The sequence below is a fragment of the Alligator mississippiensis genome, chromosome 7 (assembly GCF_030867095.1).
Source record: "Alligator mississippiensis isolate rAllMis1 chromosome 7, rAllMis1, whole genome shotgun sequence".
Taxonomy (NCBI): domain Eukaryota; kingdom Metazoa; phylum Chordata; order Crocodylia; family Alligatoridae; genus Alligator; species Alligator mississippiensis.
In genome coordinates, this window is record NC_081830.1 from 4,885,275 (window position 1) to 4,905,407 (window position 20,133).

Genomic DNA, 20,133 nt, shown 5'->3' on the forward strand with positions numbered 1-20,133 from the left:
TGAGCCTTGATAATTTTTTCAAAGACTTTGCCAAGGATGGAGGTGAGACTGACTGGCCTATAGTTGCCCGGGTCCTCCTTCCTCCCCTTCTTGAAAATGGGGACCACGTTGGCCCTTTTCCAGTCCTCCGGGACTTGGCCCGTGCACCACGAGCGTTCGAATATTCCCGCCAGTGGCTCTGCAGTGATGTCGGCCAGTGCCTTCAGCATCCTCGGATGGAGCCCATCCGGGCCTGCCAACTTAAAGGCATCCCGTTCTTCCAAGTGACTCTGCACCACCTCAGGATCTACGCATGGCAGTCTGGCGCCTTGCTGCTGCCTCTCTACAACCCCAATGAGAGACTTGTCGTGCCCCTCGCTCAGGAACACTGAGGCAAAGAACTCGTTGAGGAGTTCAGCCTTGTCCCCCCTGTCCATCACCAACTGCTTCTGCCCATTTAGCAGGGGTCCTATTCCTCCCTGGGCCTTCCTTTTACTTCCTATATATCTGAAAAACAATTTCTTGTTGTCTTTTACTAGGCATGCCATCCTCAGCTCCATGGTAGCTCTGGCCCATCTAACTGCCTCCCGACAAGCACGAGCAGAGGAGGTATATTCATCTTTGGTGATCTCTCCCTGTTTCCACTTTTCATGTGCTCCGCTTTTGGCCCTTAGGCTGCCCTGGATTTCTGTGGTCATCCAGGGAAGCTTCCTGGTCCCTTCCCCTCTTTTACCCCGCATGGGGATAGTCTCGCTTTGTGCCCAAAGGATCGTTTCCTTAAGGCACAGCCACCCTTCTTGGGCTCACATCACTTCAAAACTCCTACTCTCTGTGAGGCAGAAAGCAGGGTAGAGTTGCCCCGTATAGCCTAACTAAAATCAGAGCATGGTAGCAAAATCTTTCATGAGGATGGTCTCATATGATAGCATCTAATAAAGTGAGCTCTGGCTTATGAAATATATGCTAAACCTAGGCCACCACATGATATATATGCTACGGGAGATGCTGACTGCATTATAGCTCTTTAGTAGGGCTGTGAGAAACACCATCATTTGGTTTCAGCGTCCATTTTGCCACTTCAACGGGCTGTGTTTCCTTTCATCATTTCATTTGGAAGCACTGTCTCGTTTTGTTTCATCGAAACTGTTTTGCTGTTTAGACTCTTTTTGACGTTTCACCCCTAGGCTCTAGTGGGGAATCATGACAATGCCTAAAACGTTATCCTGATTGCTTCCTGATTTGGAAGCAAATTGCAGGGGCGATAGCCCCTTCTGAGGGAATGAAGTCTGCCAAGTTTCAAGGACATAGGTGCAGAGGTTTCCTGGAAACTACACCTCAAAGTCTTGAAAGCAATATTTGCCAGCAGCAGAAACCACCTGGCATCCAACACACAGATCCAGGGGCTCGCGCCCAAGGGTGGGATGCCGGGCTATGCCAGACGCCTCCTGGGCCTGCGGGCACCTGGATCTGGGATTCAACATAACTGCAATGAGCAACTGTGACTCTTACGGTGGTAGGAATGCCAGGCACAAAGATAAAAAGACCATCTAATGTCTGTGCAAAAACTATGCTGTGATCCTGACAGCAACATCTTAGCTCATTAGGAATCAAAGAAAGTAGCTTATTGCTCAGGGATTTACACAGTGATCAACTTCTGGATTAAATGAACAGCCTTCAATTCAGGCTGAGACTGCCTTTCATATAGAGCATTTGCTGGTGACCACATCTATTCTGTAAAAAAAACCCGGAAATGCGTACAAATGTAAATTTGACAGGAGATACCAGAAATTCAGGACAGATGACGTTATCTCACCTTTCATTGCACAGCCATATCCTGTAAAAGCCTTTCAGAACAGTATCAGAGCCTCTGACAGCTCCGTTGTGAAAGCCATATTACGCTCATTCAACTTTGCCTTTGGTGTAGCATGTCGTTTCTAATAACATTCAAACCAAAAATATTGTGGTAAAGCAGAAGTTAGGTATCTTTGGATGCATCAACACCTGCACTTCACTGTGTAGTTGACTAATTAGCTCCACAGTAAAGCCTCGCTGACCACATGTGCACCCGTATTACGGTGCAGTAAATTAATTAACTCTGCCACATGATTGTACTATCCAGAAAAAGTACTATCCTGGGGCAGAGTAATTTACTGCACCTCAACACACGTGTAGATGGTGACCAAGGCTGACTGCTGCATGAGGGTGCAACAGGGTGGGACTGCCTATTAGTCATTGTGTGTTACAGACAATGTTGTAACTTCTTAGTCATCATTCCCATTTGAAGAAGTAACATTTATTTATTAAAATTATTATAGTGAAAGCCATTCCATGCACATATAATAACTAAACTTCTCAGATTTCTATGGAACTAAAAACCCAATCCTACTTAAAATACACATACGTGGTCAATCCAAAATAATAAATACTGCTAGTCCAGCCAGAGGTTTCAAATTCTAGAATATAAGGGACCATAGACATTTTTCAGTGCCTTTTACAGACTGGCTGATTCTGAAGAGTGTATGAAAGGGGGGAACAACAGAATCAAAACTGTGTTGAGTAAAGCCATCTCCTTGTTGAAGTCTGTTAGAGCATGTTCTGCTGGGTTGATACAAGTGAACATGCAAACACTACAGAAAATCATAGAAAATTGGGGTTGGAAGGGACCTCAGGGGGTCATCGAGTCCAACCCGCTGCTCAAGGAAGGACCACAGACAACCAAACCATCCAAGGCTTTGTCTAGCCAGGGATCCTGCTCATCCTTAGAAAAGTGAAGACAATCCGTGGAACACCCCTGTGATAGTGAAGAGCTCTATCATCCAAGAGGTGGGAGTTGGGATCTGGAAGCCAGGAGATGAACAAGTTCATGTTAGAGATAAGGAACAAATTACCATTGGTGATGAAATAGAAACAAACAACACAGGGGAATGGCAAATTCTCCATCCGTTCCAGACTTTATTTGCTCCTCAGCTATCATCTTTTTCTTAAACAATGGCTGCAAAAATGATGTGGAATTAGGTGGCTCTGTTTCAAACATTAGATAGGGTTAGGGGTCTCGAGTCTGTGAAATGAGTCAAATCAGAGTAAATTAGTGAAATGGTCACACTGGGTTTTATAAGCTATGAGTCTATGCATGCATCTGCATGTAAAATTAATGCAAAGCAATAAATTCTGGATTTTCTCACCCTAGAGTTTATTGCTTCTGGGCATGCCCTTTCAACATGAACCCAGGAACAAGAAACTTGTGAGTTTATTGCTGTTTGCACGTGTACCCAGGATCACACATATTGAGCTGGGTCAGAGAAAGCCTGGCTGTCAGGGCTCCAGGGGTGGGCCCAGGGGTCCAGGGGTGCATGTTGGGCCCAGGGGTCAGCCTCTCAGCCCAGGAGAGTGTATAAAACAGATTATGGGTTCTATACCAAGAAATCACAAACACAATGTTAGCATGCATAAAGAAAAATATGACCCACTACGCCTCTGCCATTAGTACCAATGCAATCCTTGAGGGAAATAAAATAGACTGTCTTTCATGGCTTAGAGCATCTCAGTTCCACTTATCTAATGAAGAAACAGGTTAAATGAATAGTAACTTCCCCTCTTTAATATTGAGCATACCGTAATGTGCCACTTGCAGGAGAAATAACAATGGGCGAAATTTAAAGCTTGACTAAAAGAAAAAATATAATTTCCCATGGCAACAGCCTTTTGAAACATTTTAATTCTTATAATGAATCTCTACATTTTCAAAGTCTAAAGTCCTTAGAAGAGAGCCTGGCATGAGAGTCCCTTATAGCCTCCTTGACTTGCTTGTTTCGGAGACTGTAGATGAAGGGGTTGAAGAGCGGTATCACCACAGTGTTGAGAACGGCCACTGCCTTGTCCAAATCTGTCAAGGTACTCTGGGCTGGCCTCACATAGGTGAAAATGCAGCTGCCGTACAAGATGGTAACAACCATAAGGTGAGCAGAACAGGTGGAGAAGGCTTTTTTCCTCCCTGTGGTCGAGGGGATGCGCATAACAGTCCGGATGATGTATCCGTAACAAATGATGCTGACTGCTAGTGTTCCCAGCAAACTAATAATGGCTGATCCCAGGATAAATAGTTGCATGAACTGTGTATCAGAGCAGGAGAGCTGGAGGAGTGGGTTGAAGTCACAGAAGAAATGGTTTATGATATTGGGTCCACAGAAGACTAACTGGGAAGTCATAATGGTGGCTGGGAACGTTAAGAAGAAACTAAGCAGCCAGGAGCCCAGAACCAACTGCCAACACACACTGCTGTTCATAATGGTTGCATAGCGTAAGGGGATACTAACAGCCACACACCGATCCAAAGACATCACAGCAAGAAGGAAAAACTCAGTGGTCCCCGGGAACAAATAGAAAAAAAACTGAATGAAACAACCAGAGAAAGAAATGGTTTTCTTGTTCACTAGGAGATTGACAAGCATCTTAGGGATGAGGGCAAGGGTGAAAACTATTTCTGAGGAGGAATAATTCCGGAGAAAGAAGTACATAGGCATGTGGAGACGATGGTCCAGCAGGGTGATGGTGATGATGATGATGTTCCCCATCAGGGTCAAGAGGTAGACAAGTAAGAGTAGGAAAAAGAAGAAGATCTCCAGCTGTGGGTCACTGGTGAAACTTGAGAAAATGAACTCAGTCACCCTTGTCTGGTTCTTCATGTACGGCTCATCTTGCAACAAATAACAGAATATGAAAACAATTAACAGAAGAACAACAGAAGATCAAATTTCATAAACTTGGCACCCATCAAAAGGAGCCTTAGCAGATGAAGAGGGATAGTGGTAGCAAGCTAATGAGCATGCACACATGAGAAGGAATATGTCCAAATCAGACATGCATTTCAAAAGACGCATTACTCCATAAACACAAACTCCATAAGAACAAGTGCTCGCACACTGCTTTGTAACCCCTTGACCAGAGGATGGCTTGCCATGGCATGTTTTCTTCACGGGTATTATAGCATTTACCAAGTATGACCTGTGCCCCCAAAATGTCCTGCACCACTAAATCTCCTCCTTTTCCCATTTCTCATTATTTTCTGAACAACTCCACTGTATCCAGGACAGTGTCCCCTTTTATTTATCAGCATTTGTAATAAGTTAAAATGTTTAGAAGATTTCGCTGTGACTTACTTAACTATATTAAAAAAAAACAGTAGGGTGTAAAGCTGAGGGATGTATGATTTTGTTTGCATAATCAGAGATCCAGGCAGCCAAAATAGTGTTGATTCGCATTCCCTCTTTCCAACCCCAACCATCCCTGACCTTGAGTCTCTCTTCTCCAACTCTATACCCTTGGATCAGATGTCCAAGAAAGGGCAGGGCTTTCTTTATTCTTACATACCTGTGTGCAGAGACCACCTTACCCAGTACCTGTTTCATCTCTTCAGCTGTCTTATAAAATAAACAGGAAAAAAAGCAGACAAATAAAGAGGCTATCCACACAAGCCTTCATCCCCTTAAATGCCCATCTTAGAAATCTTTCACACAATGGGACAATGAGTACTTGAGAAAGTTTATAAGATAATCACCACTGAACACCAGCATGTCTATAAATGTAGAAGGGGACTGCAACACTCTCATCCATCATCGTGTCCATGGAAAGGGGAATGACTCAAAGCAACGATCTGTTCTGGACAGTCCCCTTGTCCCATCTTTCTAAAGTCCCTCTTATTTTACCTGTGCCATGGTAACTTGCCTGCTTTTACCTGTGCTGACTCCCTTGAGGGACTAATTAACTGGAAGCTCGCTCACACAGAGAGCAGTTTGGTTCAGTACAAAGGAAAGTTTACTGAAAACACAGGTCTTCATTAAACTTTTCTCTCTCAGGAAACATCACTTGGAAAACAACGGACTCTGGCATTTGCAGTCTGACTCCCTCCCTCTCTCTCTTTTTTATGAGACAGACACAGAAGAAAAGAGTCTAAAATCCAGAAACGCAATGGACATATTTGACGGAGTGGCCTTCGAATTAAGGTCGTAAGTTGGCCATGTTAGGCTGAAGCGAGGCAGAAAGCAGGGTAGAGTCACCCCTTATAGCCTAAGTAAAGTCAGACATGGTAGCAAAATCTTTCATGAGGATGGTCTCATATTTCAGCATCTGATAAAGTGACTCTGGCTTATGAAATGTATGCTACACCTAGGCCACAACATGAAATCTATGCTACGGGAAACGCTGACTGCATTATAGCTCTTTAGTAGGGCTGTGCGAAACACCATCATTTGGTTTCAGCGTCCATTTTGCCATTTCAAAGGGACAGTGTTTCCTTTCATCATTTCATTTGGAAGCACTGTCTCGCTTTGTTTCATCAAAACTGTTTCGCTGTTTCGACTTATAGTGACGTTTCACCCATAGGCTATAGTGGGGAATCATGACAATGCCTAAAACGTTATCCTGATTGCTTCCTGATTTGGAAGTAAATTGCAGGGGCGATAGCCCCTTCTGAGGGAATGAAGTCTGCCAAGTTTCAAGGACAGAGGTGAAGAGGTTTCCTGGAAACTACACCTCAAAGTCTTGAAAGCAAAATTTGCCGTCAGCAGAAGGCTCCTGGCATCCAGCACGCAGATCCAAGGGCTTGCACCCAGGGTGCCAGACTCCTCCGGGGCCTGCGGGCACCTGGATCTGTGCTGGATGACAGGAAGCTGCCTGAGACTGGTGCTGGGTGCAGCCTGCACCCAGCACTGGGAAAGACAGATGCTGCTGCTGGCCCCAGGCAGTAGCAGCAGCCTCCTGTCATCTGGGTGCAGATCCAGGGGCCCACACCCCCGGGAGGGCTGCGGGGCTGTGCCACACTCCTGGGAGTGCGGACCCCAGAATCGGCACCAGATGACAGGAGGCTGCTGCTGCCACCTGGGACCAGCGCTGGGCACAGCCCACACCCAACGCCAGGCTCAATGGAGCTCAGCCTGACAGCGGGAGGTGGAGCACGCTGCTGGCTCTGCCCACCTCCAGACGCTAGGCTGAGCCCCATGGGGCTCTGGAGCCGCTTGGAGCTCAGCCGATGGTGGGAGGCGGGCAGAGCCAGTGCACCGCTCCCTGCTGGGCTGAGCTACATGGGGCTGGGGAGCTGATTGGCGCGCCTCCACCACCGGGCTGCTTCAAACCTCGAAACTTGTGAAATGTTTTTCGTTTTGTTTTGAAGCTGTTTCAATGCTGTTTGTTTCATTTCTATTTAACTGTTTCAAGCTCAAAATTAATTGAAACAGCTTCAAAATGAAACACTCGGCAACATTTTGCACAGCCCTACTCTTTAGTACCGTGCAGTAGTGTTGCAGAGCAGGAAGCATTTTTTAGTCTTCTCTGCATCATGGGGGAGTTACAAGCTGGGACTCTTGCTTCTTAGTCCTGACAACTAGGCTCTTGAGCTAAAGTATGGGGTTCTGAGAATTGTAGACTTTGAATATGGTTTTGGCATCTGAAAATATAGTCGGAGCTCACAGTAGATGATCAACATTGCATCTTTATGCCTTAAAATCTATGAATCTGGGAGGGGTCACATCGTAGCATGGTACAAGATGATTGCCTAAACACTGAGCTCCTCAGCTCTCCACACTTATTTTGCATCCCGTTAGCATCAAGGTGGTTTTGTTTCCAGCACGTTCTGTTAATAAATCCACACAATGCAGAGGACTGGGCCTGGATCTCTCAAACAAGTCAGGATGGGAGTGAGATGCCTCAGGGCTTGGAGTTGCAGTACATTGCCTCTCTAAGGCAGTTCTTATCAGAGAAACCAGAGGGAATTTCTTAGGATACACATGGGTTTTCTGCAGGCAATGGTGAGATAAAAGGGTGCATTGTAATCCTGGAAAATTATGTGATTGAGAATAGCACTGATATTATGAGATTATAAAAGAAAACGCTGTTCTTAAATTAAAGGTCAACAGATTAGAACAGCAACAAGATAAGCTAGAGAATGAGCTAGTAGAAATAATTGAGGATTAACTGGGCTGTCAGGGAGAAAACACGATCCGTTTCCTAAACATGTCCTGCCAGAGATCCTGACACAAGATCTATCATTGCCTCCAATGAATGAGCTGAACCGCATAGGATCAATCCTAGCCAGAATGGGAGCAAGCCTATGCCAATTATATGTACGCTCCTTATATTCTCTGGCAAGGCTAATCTTTAGCCATCAGGTAAGAAGATAGGAAACCTTATGTTTAATGGAAATAAAATCTCAGTGGGCACATATACACGTGATGGACCTGCTGGGCTGGGGGGTGCACACATGTGCATGCACACATGTGCTCAGCCCCACACCCAGCCTCAGATTGACCTGAAGAGGCTCTGTGATCGACCGATTCATCATGATTGACTGGTTGGTGACTAATACTACCATAACTTGGAAAATAACAAACCCCCACTCTTACACAAGAATGGCTTGCATTTGAAAGCTTGTCTATCTCTATCTCAAACATATAGGTCAGTCCAATTAAATCTATAATAAGAAACCATTTTCTCCCACGTAACAAAGTCATTTCTCTTGTTTGTTTTAAACAACACTGCAGTGACTACTGCTTATTGTAGCAATCACATTTCATATACCATTCACTTTTCCTTCAATCCTCAGTTGGCTGTGCCCTCCTGCTGGTCTCTGCTTTCTGGAAAGGCAGTGCTCAGTCAGACAAGGACCATCCTTCTTTGACACATTAAAATGAAGTGCCACTATATATATACATATATAGTGGCGTTTCATTTTAATAATGGAAAATGTGGATTTTAAAGAGGAAAGAGGGTTAAATCAGAAAATGTTGATTTTTTTTTTTAATCAGAGAAAACCAGGAACCCTGAATATAACTGACCACAGGCATTCTTCAGTGATGATTTGACTGGCTTAATCTCAAGAAAGTATATGAAAGTGTGGAAGAACTGCAACACAACAGTGTTGTGAAAAGCCACCACCTTGTTGAAGTTCACTGCAACATGCTCTGCTGACTGGACACACGTGGAGATACAGCTAGCACAGAAAAGCATGCAGGATCCTTCTGATATTGAACAGGGATTCTGCTAATCCTTAGAAAATTGAAGACAATCCGTGGAACACCCCTGTGATAGTGAAGAGCTGTATCATCCAAGAGGTGGGAGTTGGGATCTGGAAGCCAGGAGCTGGACAAGTTCATGTTAGATATAAGGAACGAATTACCATTGGCGAGAAAATAGAAACAAACAACACAGGGGAATGGCAAATTCTCCATCCGTTCCAGACTTTATTTGCTCCTCAGCTATCGTCTTTTTCTTAAACAATGGCTGCAAAAATGATGTGGAATTAGGTGGCTCTGTTTCAAACGTTAGATAGGGTTAGAGGTCTTGAGTCTGTGAAATGAGTCAAATCAGAGTAAATTAGTGAAACAGTCACACTGGGTTTTATAAGCTATGAGTCTAGGCCTGCATCTGCCTGTACAATTAATGCAAAGCAATACATTCTGGATTTTCTCACCCTGGAGTTTATTGCTCCTCAGCATGCCCTTTGAACATGAACCCAGGAACAAGTAACTCGGCAGTTAACTGCTGTTTGCACGTGTACCCAGTATCACACACATTGATTTGGGTCAGAGAAGCCCCGGCTGGCAGGGCTCCAGGAGTGGTCCAAAGGTCCCAGGGGTGCATTTTGGGACCAGGGGTCAGCCTCCCAGCCCAGGACCGCTCCCTCTGGCCCAACATGCCATGGAGGGGAGGGTTGGGGCATGAGGGTGCTTCAGTCTGGGTCTAGCCAGCAGGCAGCCGCCGCACTGAAGCACCCTCATGCCCCAGGAAGTTGGGGCAGTGTCTACACATGTGCTGCTGAACAATTATTACTCCACAGCAGGGAGGATAGTATTTGTATTTCCAAGTACTATGCTGCTACAGAGTAAATTAGTTTTCTCCAGCCTAATAGGGGCACACATGTAGATGCTGAGACATTTACTACATTGCTATTTAGTCTACTGTGCAGGAAAAATCTCATGTATCTGCATCCTTTTTCCTACTGGGAAACCTAATGTATGAAAGAGATCATGGGTTCAATACCCAGAAATCACAAACACAATGTTAGCGTGCATGAAAAACAATATGACCCACTACGCCTCTGCCATAAGTACCAATGCAATCGGGAAATAAAATAGACTGTCTTTCATGGCAGAGAGCGTCTTAATTCCACATATCTAATGAAGAAACAGGTTAAATGAATAGTATCTTCCCGTCTTTATGTATTGAGCATACAGTAATGTGCCACTTGCAGGAGAAATAACAATGGGCGAAATTTAAAGCTTGACTAAAAAAAATATATAATTTCCCATGGCAATAGCCTTTTGACACCTTTTAATTGTTATAATGAATCTCTACATTTTCAAAGTCTAAAGTTCTTAGAAGAGAGCCTGGCATGAACGTCCTTTAAAGCCTCCTTGACTTGCTTGTTTCGGAGACTGTAGATGAAGGGGTTGAAGAGCGGTATCACCACAGCGTTGAGAGCGGCCACTGCCTTGTCCAAATCTGTCAAGGTACTCTGGGCTGGCCTCACATAGGTGAAAATGCAGCTGCCGTACAAGATGGTAACAACCATAAGGTGAGCAGAACAGGTGGAGAAGGCTTTTTTCCTCCCTGAGGTCGAGGGGATGAGCATAACAGTCCAGATGATGTATCCGTAACAAATGATGCTGACTGCTAGTGTTCCCAGCAAACTAATAATGGATGATCCCAGGACAAATAGTTGCATGAACAGTCTATCAGAGCAGGAGAGCTGGAGGAGTGGGTTGAAGTCACAGAAGAAATGGTTTATGATATTGGGTCCACAGAAGACTAACTGGGAAGTCATAATGGTGCCTGGGAATATTAACAAGAAACTAAGCAGCCAGGAGCCCAGAACCAACTGCCAACAGACACTGGTGTTCATAATGGTTGCATAGCGTAAGGGGATACAAACAGCCACATACCGATCCAAAGACATCACAGCAAGGAGGAAAAACACAGTGGTGCCCGGGAAGAAAAAGAAAAACACCTGAATGAAACAACCAGAGAAAGAAATGGCTTTCTTGCTCACCAGGAGGTTGATGAGCATCTTGGGGATGAAGTCAAGGGTGAAAACTATATCCGAGAAGGAATAATTCCGGAGAAAGAAGTACATAGGTGTGTGGAGACGATGGTCCAGGAGGGTGATGGTGATGATGATGATGTTCCCCGTCAGGGTCAAGAGGTAGACAAGTAAGAGTAGGAAAAAGAAGAAGATCTCCAGCTGTGGGTCACTGGTGATACTTGAGAATATGAACTCAGTCACCCTTGTCTGGTTCTCCATGTACGGTTCATCTTGCAACAAATAACAGAATATGAAAACAATTAACAGAAGAACAACACAAGAGCAAAATTCATAAACTTGGCACCCATCAAAAGGAGCCTTAGCAGAAGAAGAGGGATAGCAGTAGCAATCTAATGAGCATGTACACAGGAGAAGGAATATGTGCAAATCAGACATGCATTTCAAAAGATGCGTTACTCCATAAACACAAACTCCATAATAACAAGTGCTCGCACATTGCTTTGTAACCCCTTGATCAGAGGATGGCTTGCCATGGCATGTTTTCTTCATGAGTATTATAACATTTACCAAGTATGACCTGTGCCCCCAAAGTGTCCTGCACCACTAAATCTCCTCCTTTTCCCATTTCTCATTATTTTCTGAACAACTCCAATGTAATCCAGGACAGTGTCCCCTTTTATTTATCAGCATTTGTAATAAATAAAAATGTTTAGAAGATTTCCCTGTTACTTACTTAACTATATTAAAAAAAACAGTAGGGTGTAGGATGTATGATTTTGTTTGGAGAATCAGAGATCCAGGCAGCCAAAATAGTGTTGATTCTCATTCCCTCTTTCCAACTCCAACCATCCCTGACCTTGAGTCTCTCTTCTCCATCTCTGCACCCTATTCCTATATGAGACACCATAGCCCACTAAGCTAAGGGAGTACTTTAAGTGATGAATGGTCAGGAGAAATCGGCAAGGATCATAAATGGCATGGTTCTGTCCCCAGTGTTACCTGACATAATCAACGGAAACCTAAATGATAACGGAAACATTTTGCTAGTTAAGTTGGCAGAAGATGCAAATGCCAGTGACTAGTAAGTTATGAAAAGAAGTAAATCCCTGTTACAGGGTAGTGTGAACCACATGATTAAATGCCCATATTCCAAATACATTCAGGTGACTATATGTACGTAACTTATGCCATCAAACCTGCACTCACATATGAGCGAAAATGTGTGAGTACACTGGACTAGAGGATCTTGTGAGCACCCTTCCAGCCCTACTCGCCTATAATCCTATATTACAAAATGGGTCTTAGCACTATAGCAGTGGTATATTACCTCCGAAGGTGAGAGTAATATTCTTCTGGCCTAAACACCTAAGACCACTTAAGAAGCTAAAAAGCTTTTGCCATGTCCCCATTTCATGCCTCCTAAAAATAGCCTTTTGTAGCCACTCACAGGCATCATGCAACAGCTTCTGCTCATCACATTAAGCATTCGTTTCTCATATTTACCTTGTGTATCCACAGTCTGCTGGGTTCACCTTCCTGTCTTTGTCTTATGCGAAGATCAGATGTCCAAGAAAGGGCAGGACCTGCTTATTCTTACGTACCTGTGTGCAGAGACCACCTTACCCAGTACCTGTTTCATCTCTTCAGCTGTCTTATAAAATAAACAGGAAAAAAAGCAGACAAATAAAGAGGCTATCCACACAAGCCTTCATCCCCTTAAATGCCCATCTTAGAAATCTTTCACACAATGGGACAATGAGTACTTGAGAGAGATTATAAGATCCTCACTACTGAACACCAGCATGTCTACAGCTATAGAAGGGGACTGCAGCACTCTCATCCATCATCGTGTCAATGGAAAGGGGAATGACTCAAAACAATGATCTGTTCTGGACAGTCCCCTTGTCCCATCTTTCTAAAGTCCCTCTTATTATATCTGTGCCATGGTAACTTGTCTGCTTTTGCCTGTGCTGACACCCTTGGGGGACCAATTAACTGGAAGCTCCCACGCACAGAGACCAGTTTGGTTCAGTACGAAGGAAAGTTTCCTGAAAACACAGGTCTTCGTTAAACTTTTCTCTCTCAGGAAGCATCGCTTGGAAAACAACGAACTCTGGCATTTGCAGTCTGACTCTCTCCCTCTCTCTCTTTTTTATGAGACAGACACAGAAGAAAAGAGTCTAAAATCCAGAAACTTAATGGCCATATTTGACGGAGTGGTCTTCGAATTAAGGTCGTAAGTTGGCCATGTTAGGCTATACGGGGCGACTCTACCCTGCTTTCTGCCTTGCTTCAGCCTAACTAAAATCAGAGCATGGTAGCAAAATCTTTCATGAGGATGGTCTCATATTTCAGCATCTGATAATGTGACTCTGGCTTATGAAATGTATGCTACACCTAGGCCACGACATGAAATCTATGCTACGGGAGACGCTGACTGCATTATAGCTCTTTAGCAGGGCTGTGTGAAACACCATCATTTGGTTTCAGCGTCCATTTTGCTACTTCAACGGGCAGTGTTTCCTTTCATCATTTCATTTGGAAGCACCGTCCTGTTTTGTTTCATCGAAACTGTTTTGCTCTTTCGACTTGTTTTGACGTTTCACCCATAGGCTATAGTGGGGAATCATGACAATGCCTAAAACGTTATCCTGATTGCTTCCTGATTTGGAAGCAAACTGCAGGGGCGATAACCCGTCCTGAGGAAATGAAGTCTGCCAAGTTTCAAGGACAGAGGTGAAGAGGTTTCCTGGAAACTACTCCTCCAAGTCTTGAAAGCAAAATTTGCCAGCAGCAGAAACGTCCTGGCATCCAGCACGCAGATCCAGGGGCTCGCACCCAAGGGTGGGATGCCGGGCTGTGCCAGACGCCTCCTGGGCCTGCGGGCACCTGGATCTGGGATTCAACATAACTGCAATGAGCAACTGTGACCCTTACGGTGGTAGGAATGCCAGGCACAAAGATAAAAAGACCATCTAATGTCTGTGCAAAAACTATGCTGTGATCCTGACAGCAATATCTTAGCTCATTAGGAATCAAAGGAAGTAGCTTATTGCTCAGCGATTTACACAGTGATCAACTTCTGGATTAAATGAACAACCTTCAATTCAGGCTGAGACTGCCTTTCACATAGAGCATTTGCTGGTGACCACATCTATTCTGTAAAAACAACAGGAAATGGTTAAAAATGTAAGTTTGACAGGAGATACCAGAAATTCAGGACAGATGGTGTTATCTCACCTTTCATTGCACAGCCATATCCTGCAAAAGCCTTTCAGAGCACTATCAGAGCCTCCGACAGCTCCGTTGTGAAAGCCATATTACACTCATTCCACTTTGCCTTTGGTGTAGCATGTCGTTTCTAATAACATTCAAACCAAATTAGCTCCACAGTAAAGCCTCGCTGACCACATGTGCACCTGTATTACGGTGCAGTAAATTAATTACCTTTGCCACATGATTGTACTATCCAGAAAAAGTACTATCCTGGGGCAGAGTAATTTACTGCACCTCAACACACGTGTAGATGCTGACCAGGGCTGGCTGCGGCATGAGGGTGCAGCAGGCTGGGACTGCCTACTAGCTAGTCCCACACTGTATCACCCTCGGGTCTCTACCAGCCTCTCCACCACCCTCTGCTGTGACCCTGAGCCCTGGCATGACTCCCCCAAGCCTGCTGCCAGCTTAGGGCTGCTCTGCCCCAGCTTTTACTGCTGCAGTCCCAACTGTGCTAGAGTTTATTACTCTCTGCTAATTGCACATGCAGATGCACTCTTTGTGTGTTACAGACAATGTTGTAACTTCTAAGTCATCGTTCCCATTTGAAGAAGTAACATTTATTTATTAATTAGTATTGTAGATGCCAATCCATGCACATATAAGAACTAAACTTCTCAGATCTCTATGGAACTGAAAACCCAATCCTACTTAAAATACACATACGTGGTCAATCCAAAATAATAAATACTGCAAGTCCAGCCAGAGGTTTCAAATTCTAGAATATAAGGGACCACAGACATTTTTCAGTGCCTTTTATAGACTGGCTGATTCTGAAGTGTGTATGAAAGGGTGGAAGAACAGAATCACAAGTGTGTTGAGTAAAGCCATCTCCTTGTTGAAGTCTGTTACAGCATGTTGTGCTGGGTTGATACAAGTGAACATGCAAACACTACAGAAAATCACAGAAAATTGGGGTTGGAAGGGACCTCAGGGGGTCATCGAGTCCAACCCGCTGCTCAAGGAAGGACCACAGCCAACCAAACCATCCAAGGCTTTGTCTAGCCAGGGATCCTGCTCATCCTTAGAAAAGTGAAGACAATCCATGGAACACCCCTGTGATAGTGAAGAGCTCTATCGTCCAAGAGGTGGGAGTTGGGATCTGGAAGCCAGGAGCTGGACAAGTTCATGTTAGAGATAAGGAACAAATTACCATTGGCGAGAAAATAGAAACAAACCACACAGGGGAATGGCAAATTCTCCATCCGTTCCAGACTTCATTTGCTCCTCAGCTATCATCTTTTTCTTAAACAGTGGCTGCAAAAATGATGTGGAATTAGGTGGCTCTGTTTCAAACGTTACATAGGGTTAGAGGTCTCGAGTCTGTGACATGAGTCAAATCAGAGTAAATTAGTGAAATGGTCACACTGGATTTTATAATGATTGAGTCTAGGCCTGCATCTGCATGTACAATTAATGTAAACTAATACATTCTGCATTTTCTCACCCTGGAGTTTATTGCTCCTGGGCATGCCCTTTGAACATGAACCCAGGAACAAGAAACTCGGGAGTAAATTGCTGTTTGCACGTGTACCCAGGATCACACACATTGAGCTGGGTCAGAGAAGCCCCGGCTGGCAGGGGTCCAGGAGTGGTCCCAGGGGTGCATGTTGGGCCCAGGGCTCAGCCTCCCAGCCCAGGACCGCTCCCTCTGGCCCAACATGCCATGAAGGGGAGGGTTGGGGCATGAGGGTGCTTCAGTCTGGGTCTAGCCAGCAGGCAGCCGCCGCACTGAAGTACCCTCATGCCCCAGGAAGTTGGGGCAGTGTCTACACATGTGCTGCTGAACAATTTTTACTCCACAGCAGGGAAGATAGTATTTGTATTTACAAGTACTATGCTGCTACGGAGTAAATTCGTTTTTGCCAACCCTATAGGGGCACACGGGTAGATGCTGAGACATTTACTACATAGCTATCTAGTCTACTGTGCAGGAAAAATCTCATGTATCTGCGTCCTTTTTCCTACTGGCAAACCTAATGGATAAAACAGATCATGGGTTCAATACGCAGAAAACACAAAAACAATATTAGCGTGCATATGACCCACTACGCCTCTGCCATAAGTACCAATGCAATCAGGAAATAACATAGACTGTCTTTCATGGCAGAGAGCATCTTAATTCCACATATCTAATGAAGAAACAATTTAAATGAATAGTATCTTCCCGTCTTTATGTATTGAGCATACAGTAATGTACCACTTGCAGCAGAAATAACAATGGGCGAAATTTAAAGCTTGACTAAAAAAAAATATAATTTCCCATGGCAATAGCCTTTTGACACATTTTAATTCTTATAAGGAATCTCTACATTTTCAAAGTCTAAAGTTCTTGGAAGAGAGCCTGGCATGAGAGTCCCTTAAAGCCTCCTTGACTTGCTTGTTTCGGAGACTGTAGATGAAGGGGTTGAAGAGCGGTATCACCACAGTGTTGAGAATGGCCACTGCCTTGTCAAAATCTGTCAAGGTACTCTGGGCTGGCCTCACATAGGTGAAAATGCAGCTGCCGTACAAGATGGTAACAACCATAAGGTGAGCAGAACAGGTGGAGAAGGCTTTTTTCCTCCCTGTGGTCGAGGGGATGCGCATGACAGTCCGGATGATGTATCCGTAACAAATGATGCTGACTGCTAGTGTTCCCAGCAAACTAATAATGGCTGAGCCCAGGATAAATAGTTGCATGAACTGTGTATCAGAGCAGGAGAGCTGGAGGAGTGGGTTGAAGTCACAGAAGAAATGGTTTATGATATTGGGTCCACAGAAGACTAACTGGGAAGTCATAATGGTGGCTGGGAACATTAACAAGAAACTAAGCAGCCAGGAGCCCAGAACCAATTGCCAACAGACTTTGCTGTTCATAATGGTTGCATAGCGTAAGGGGATACAAACAGCCACACACCGATCCAAAGACATCACAGCAAGGAGGAAAAACTCAGTGGTGCCCGGGAAGAAATAGAAAAAAAACTGAATGAAACAACCAGAGAAAGAAATGGTTTTCTTGTTCACTAGGAGGTTGACAAGCATCTTAGGGATGAGGGCAAGGGTGAAAACTATTTCTGAGGAGGAATAATTCCGGAGAAAGAAGTACATAGGCATGTGGAGACGATGGTCCAGCAGGGTGATGGTGATGATGATGATGTTCCCCATCAGGGTCAAGAGGTAGACAAGTAAGAGTAGGAAAAAGAAGAAGATCTCCAGCTGTGGGTCACTGGTGAAACTTGAGAAAATGAACTCAGTCACCCTTGTCTGGTTCTTCATGTACGGCTCATCTTGCAACAAATAATAGAATATGAAAACAGTTAACAGCACAGTAAGAAAAGAGCAAAATTCATAAACTTGTCAGTCATCAAAAGTGGCATTGGCCAGAGCACGAGGGATAGAGTTAGCAATCTAAAGAGAATATGTGCAAACAAATGCATTTCAAAGGATGCATTATTCCATAGTCACAAGCTCCATAATAACAAGTTTTGGCCCATGACTTTGTAACCCCTTCAACACTGGATAGCTTGCCATGGCATCTTTACTTCATGGATATCACCGCATTTATACAGCATTTTCCAAACAAAACCTCTGCACCCCAAAATGTTGCAATATTAAACATTTTCCATTTTCTGTGTCCCCACTCTTTCCTGAACAATTTCAGTGTAGCCTGGGCAGTGTCCCCCATTATTTTTCAGCATTTGAAATAAATGAAAATCTTTAGAAGATTTCCCTGCACTTCATAAAGAATAAACTGTGAGGCTAAAGGGTGTGTCTTTACATTTGGATTATCAGAGATCTGAGCAGTCAAAATAGAGTTGAATTGCATTCCCCCTTCCCTAGCCCAAACCCTCTTGACCTTGACTCTCTTCCCTCCATTTCTGCACCATATTCCTGTATCAGGACCCAGGGTCCACTAAGCTAAAGCAGTACTTTGAGTGGAGAGTGGTCAGGAGAAATATGGTAAGGAACAGTAATGGCATGTGGCTCTGTCCTCAATGTTATGTGGCATAGTCAACAGGAACCTAAATGTTGATGGAAAAATGTTGCTAGTTAAGTTAGGAGAAGATGCAAATCCCTGTAACTTGTAAGTTATGAAGAGGAGAAGCCATTGTTACAGGGTGATATGAACCACATGATTAAATGTTCATAGTCCAAAAACATTCAAGTTAATATATCTATGTAACTTATGATACCAAAGCTAAACTATCATGTCTAAAAACGTCCAAGTAAATGGAACTAGATGTCCTTGTGAGGTCCCTTCCAGCCTGTGATCGTATATCACAAAATACAGTTTTGAACACCATAGGCATGGTGTCTTACCTCTGAAGTTGAAAGTAAAATTCTTCTGGCCTAAACACTTTGGACCCCATAAAATACTACAAAACTTTTACCATGTCCCCTTCTCATCCCTCCTAAAAAATACCCTTTTGCTGCAATGTTACACAGTGATGGGGTAGGCATCATACTACAACTTCTGCTCATCACATTAAGAATTAGATTCTCATTTTTACCTTGTGTATCCATAATCTGCTGGATTCACCTTCCCGTCTTTGCCTTACACAAAGATCAGATGCCAAAGAAAGGGCAGGACCTTTTAATGACATGTTTGTGTGCATGGATGATGTTTACCCAGTGCCCAATGCGTCTCTTCAACTCTCTTATAAATTAAACAGAATCAAGCAGAAAAATAGAGGACATACACATTTCTGCAAGCCTTCAGCCACTTGAATGCCCATCTTAGAAATTTTTCCCATCTTGGAACAATGGGTACTTGACAGAGATAGGTCAACCACCACTGAAACCAGCACTACTACACCTATAGAGCTGGGCAGTTGCATGCTCGTTCATCATTGCGCCAATGAACAAAGGTACAATGCAAAGTGACAGTCCCTTCTGAGCATTGCCCTCATCCCAGTTCTATAAAGTTCCTTTCTAACTCTATCCCAAACACACAGTTGGTCCAAAAAAAGAAACCAAGCTAAGAAATCCTTGCCTTCCACATAGCAAAGTAATTTCTCTTTTTTTGCTCTAAACTTTTCTCCTAATAATTTCAGTGGGTGCCTCCAAGGTTCTGTATTTTGTTCTTTATGAAGTTGACACCCACATTTAACTTAAAACATAGTAGGTAAGCCTTTTGATCAGGTTTACTGAGAAGAGTTAAAGGATGGAAAGGTGTGATTCAAATAGCTCCTGCTAGAACACTTTGCCTGCTAAGGGGAAAGCAAAATTCCCCTGGTATAAGAAGGCAGAACATGAATACAGCCTGTCAAGCACAGTATTGTGCTCTTCTAAACCATCCTAAAAATACTTTTTTTGCTAGCATTCTACACACCCTATGGCACAGATGAGGTAGCAGCCGTGTAGTGACTATTGCTTATTGCACCAATTCAAATTCCCAAACCTTTTCCTTTTGATTCCATCCTCAGCTGGCTGTGCCCTCCTGCTGGTCTCTGCTTTCTGGAAATAGGCAATCCTCAATCAGACAAGGACCATCCTTTTGTGACATGTTTCAGTGTGCAAAGCCTCTCCCCCATCCCTGAATACATTCCTTACCCATTCTATAAAATGAACATTCGAAAAGCAGCGTCCAGCAAAAAAGGCTGCCCAGGGCTCCACAAAGCTTCAGCACCTTGCATGTCCGCTTCAGACAGTATGATCTGAGTAAGCTATGTATTTATTTTTCCACCATGCAGTGATGAACCCTTGGAAAATATGTTGAACAAAGAATGCAGCAGTCATTTCAGAGCTACTGTTAGTATTTTGAACAACTCTAATTGATAGCAACCTATCTCCTTGTGTTTTTTTAACATGGGAGTGATCCACAGTTATGGGCTCATTATGCCAAACATCAGCACCTCCACTCT

The 20,133-nt window shown here is 44.0% G+C and overlaps 3 protein-coding genes across 3 annotated transcripts; all 3 read right to left on the reverse strand.

Annotated features, from left to right (window-relative positions):
• Window positions 1-3,719: 3,719 nt before the first annotated feature.
• LOC132251535 (olfactory receptor 6C75-like) lies at window positions 3,720-4,661 on the reverse strand. The gene has a single exon (XM_059731371.1). It carries the CDS (start codon window positions 4,659-4,661, stop codon window positions 3,720-3,722), a length of 942 nt encoding a protein of 313 aa, XP_059587354.1.
• A 5,666-nt stretch (window positions 4,662-10,327) lies between these two features.
• Window positions 10,328-11,269, reverse strand: LOC106740496 (olfactory receptor 6C74-like). Its single transcript, XM_014611423.3, has one exon. The coding sequence runs from the start codon at window positions 11,267-11,269 to the stop codon at window positions 10,328-10,330; it is 942 nt and encodes a 313-aa protein (XP_014466909.3).
• Window positions 11,270-16,603: 5,334 nt separating this feature from the next.
• LOC132251536 (olfactory receptor 6C74-like) lies at window positions 16,604-17,545 on the reverse strand. The gene has a single exon (XM_059731373.1). The coding sequence runs from the start codon at window positions 17,543-17,545 to the stop codon at window positions 16,604-16,606; it is 942 nt and encodes a 313-aa protein (XP_059587356.1).
• Window positions 17,546-20,133: the final 2,588 nt, after the last annotated feature.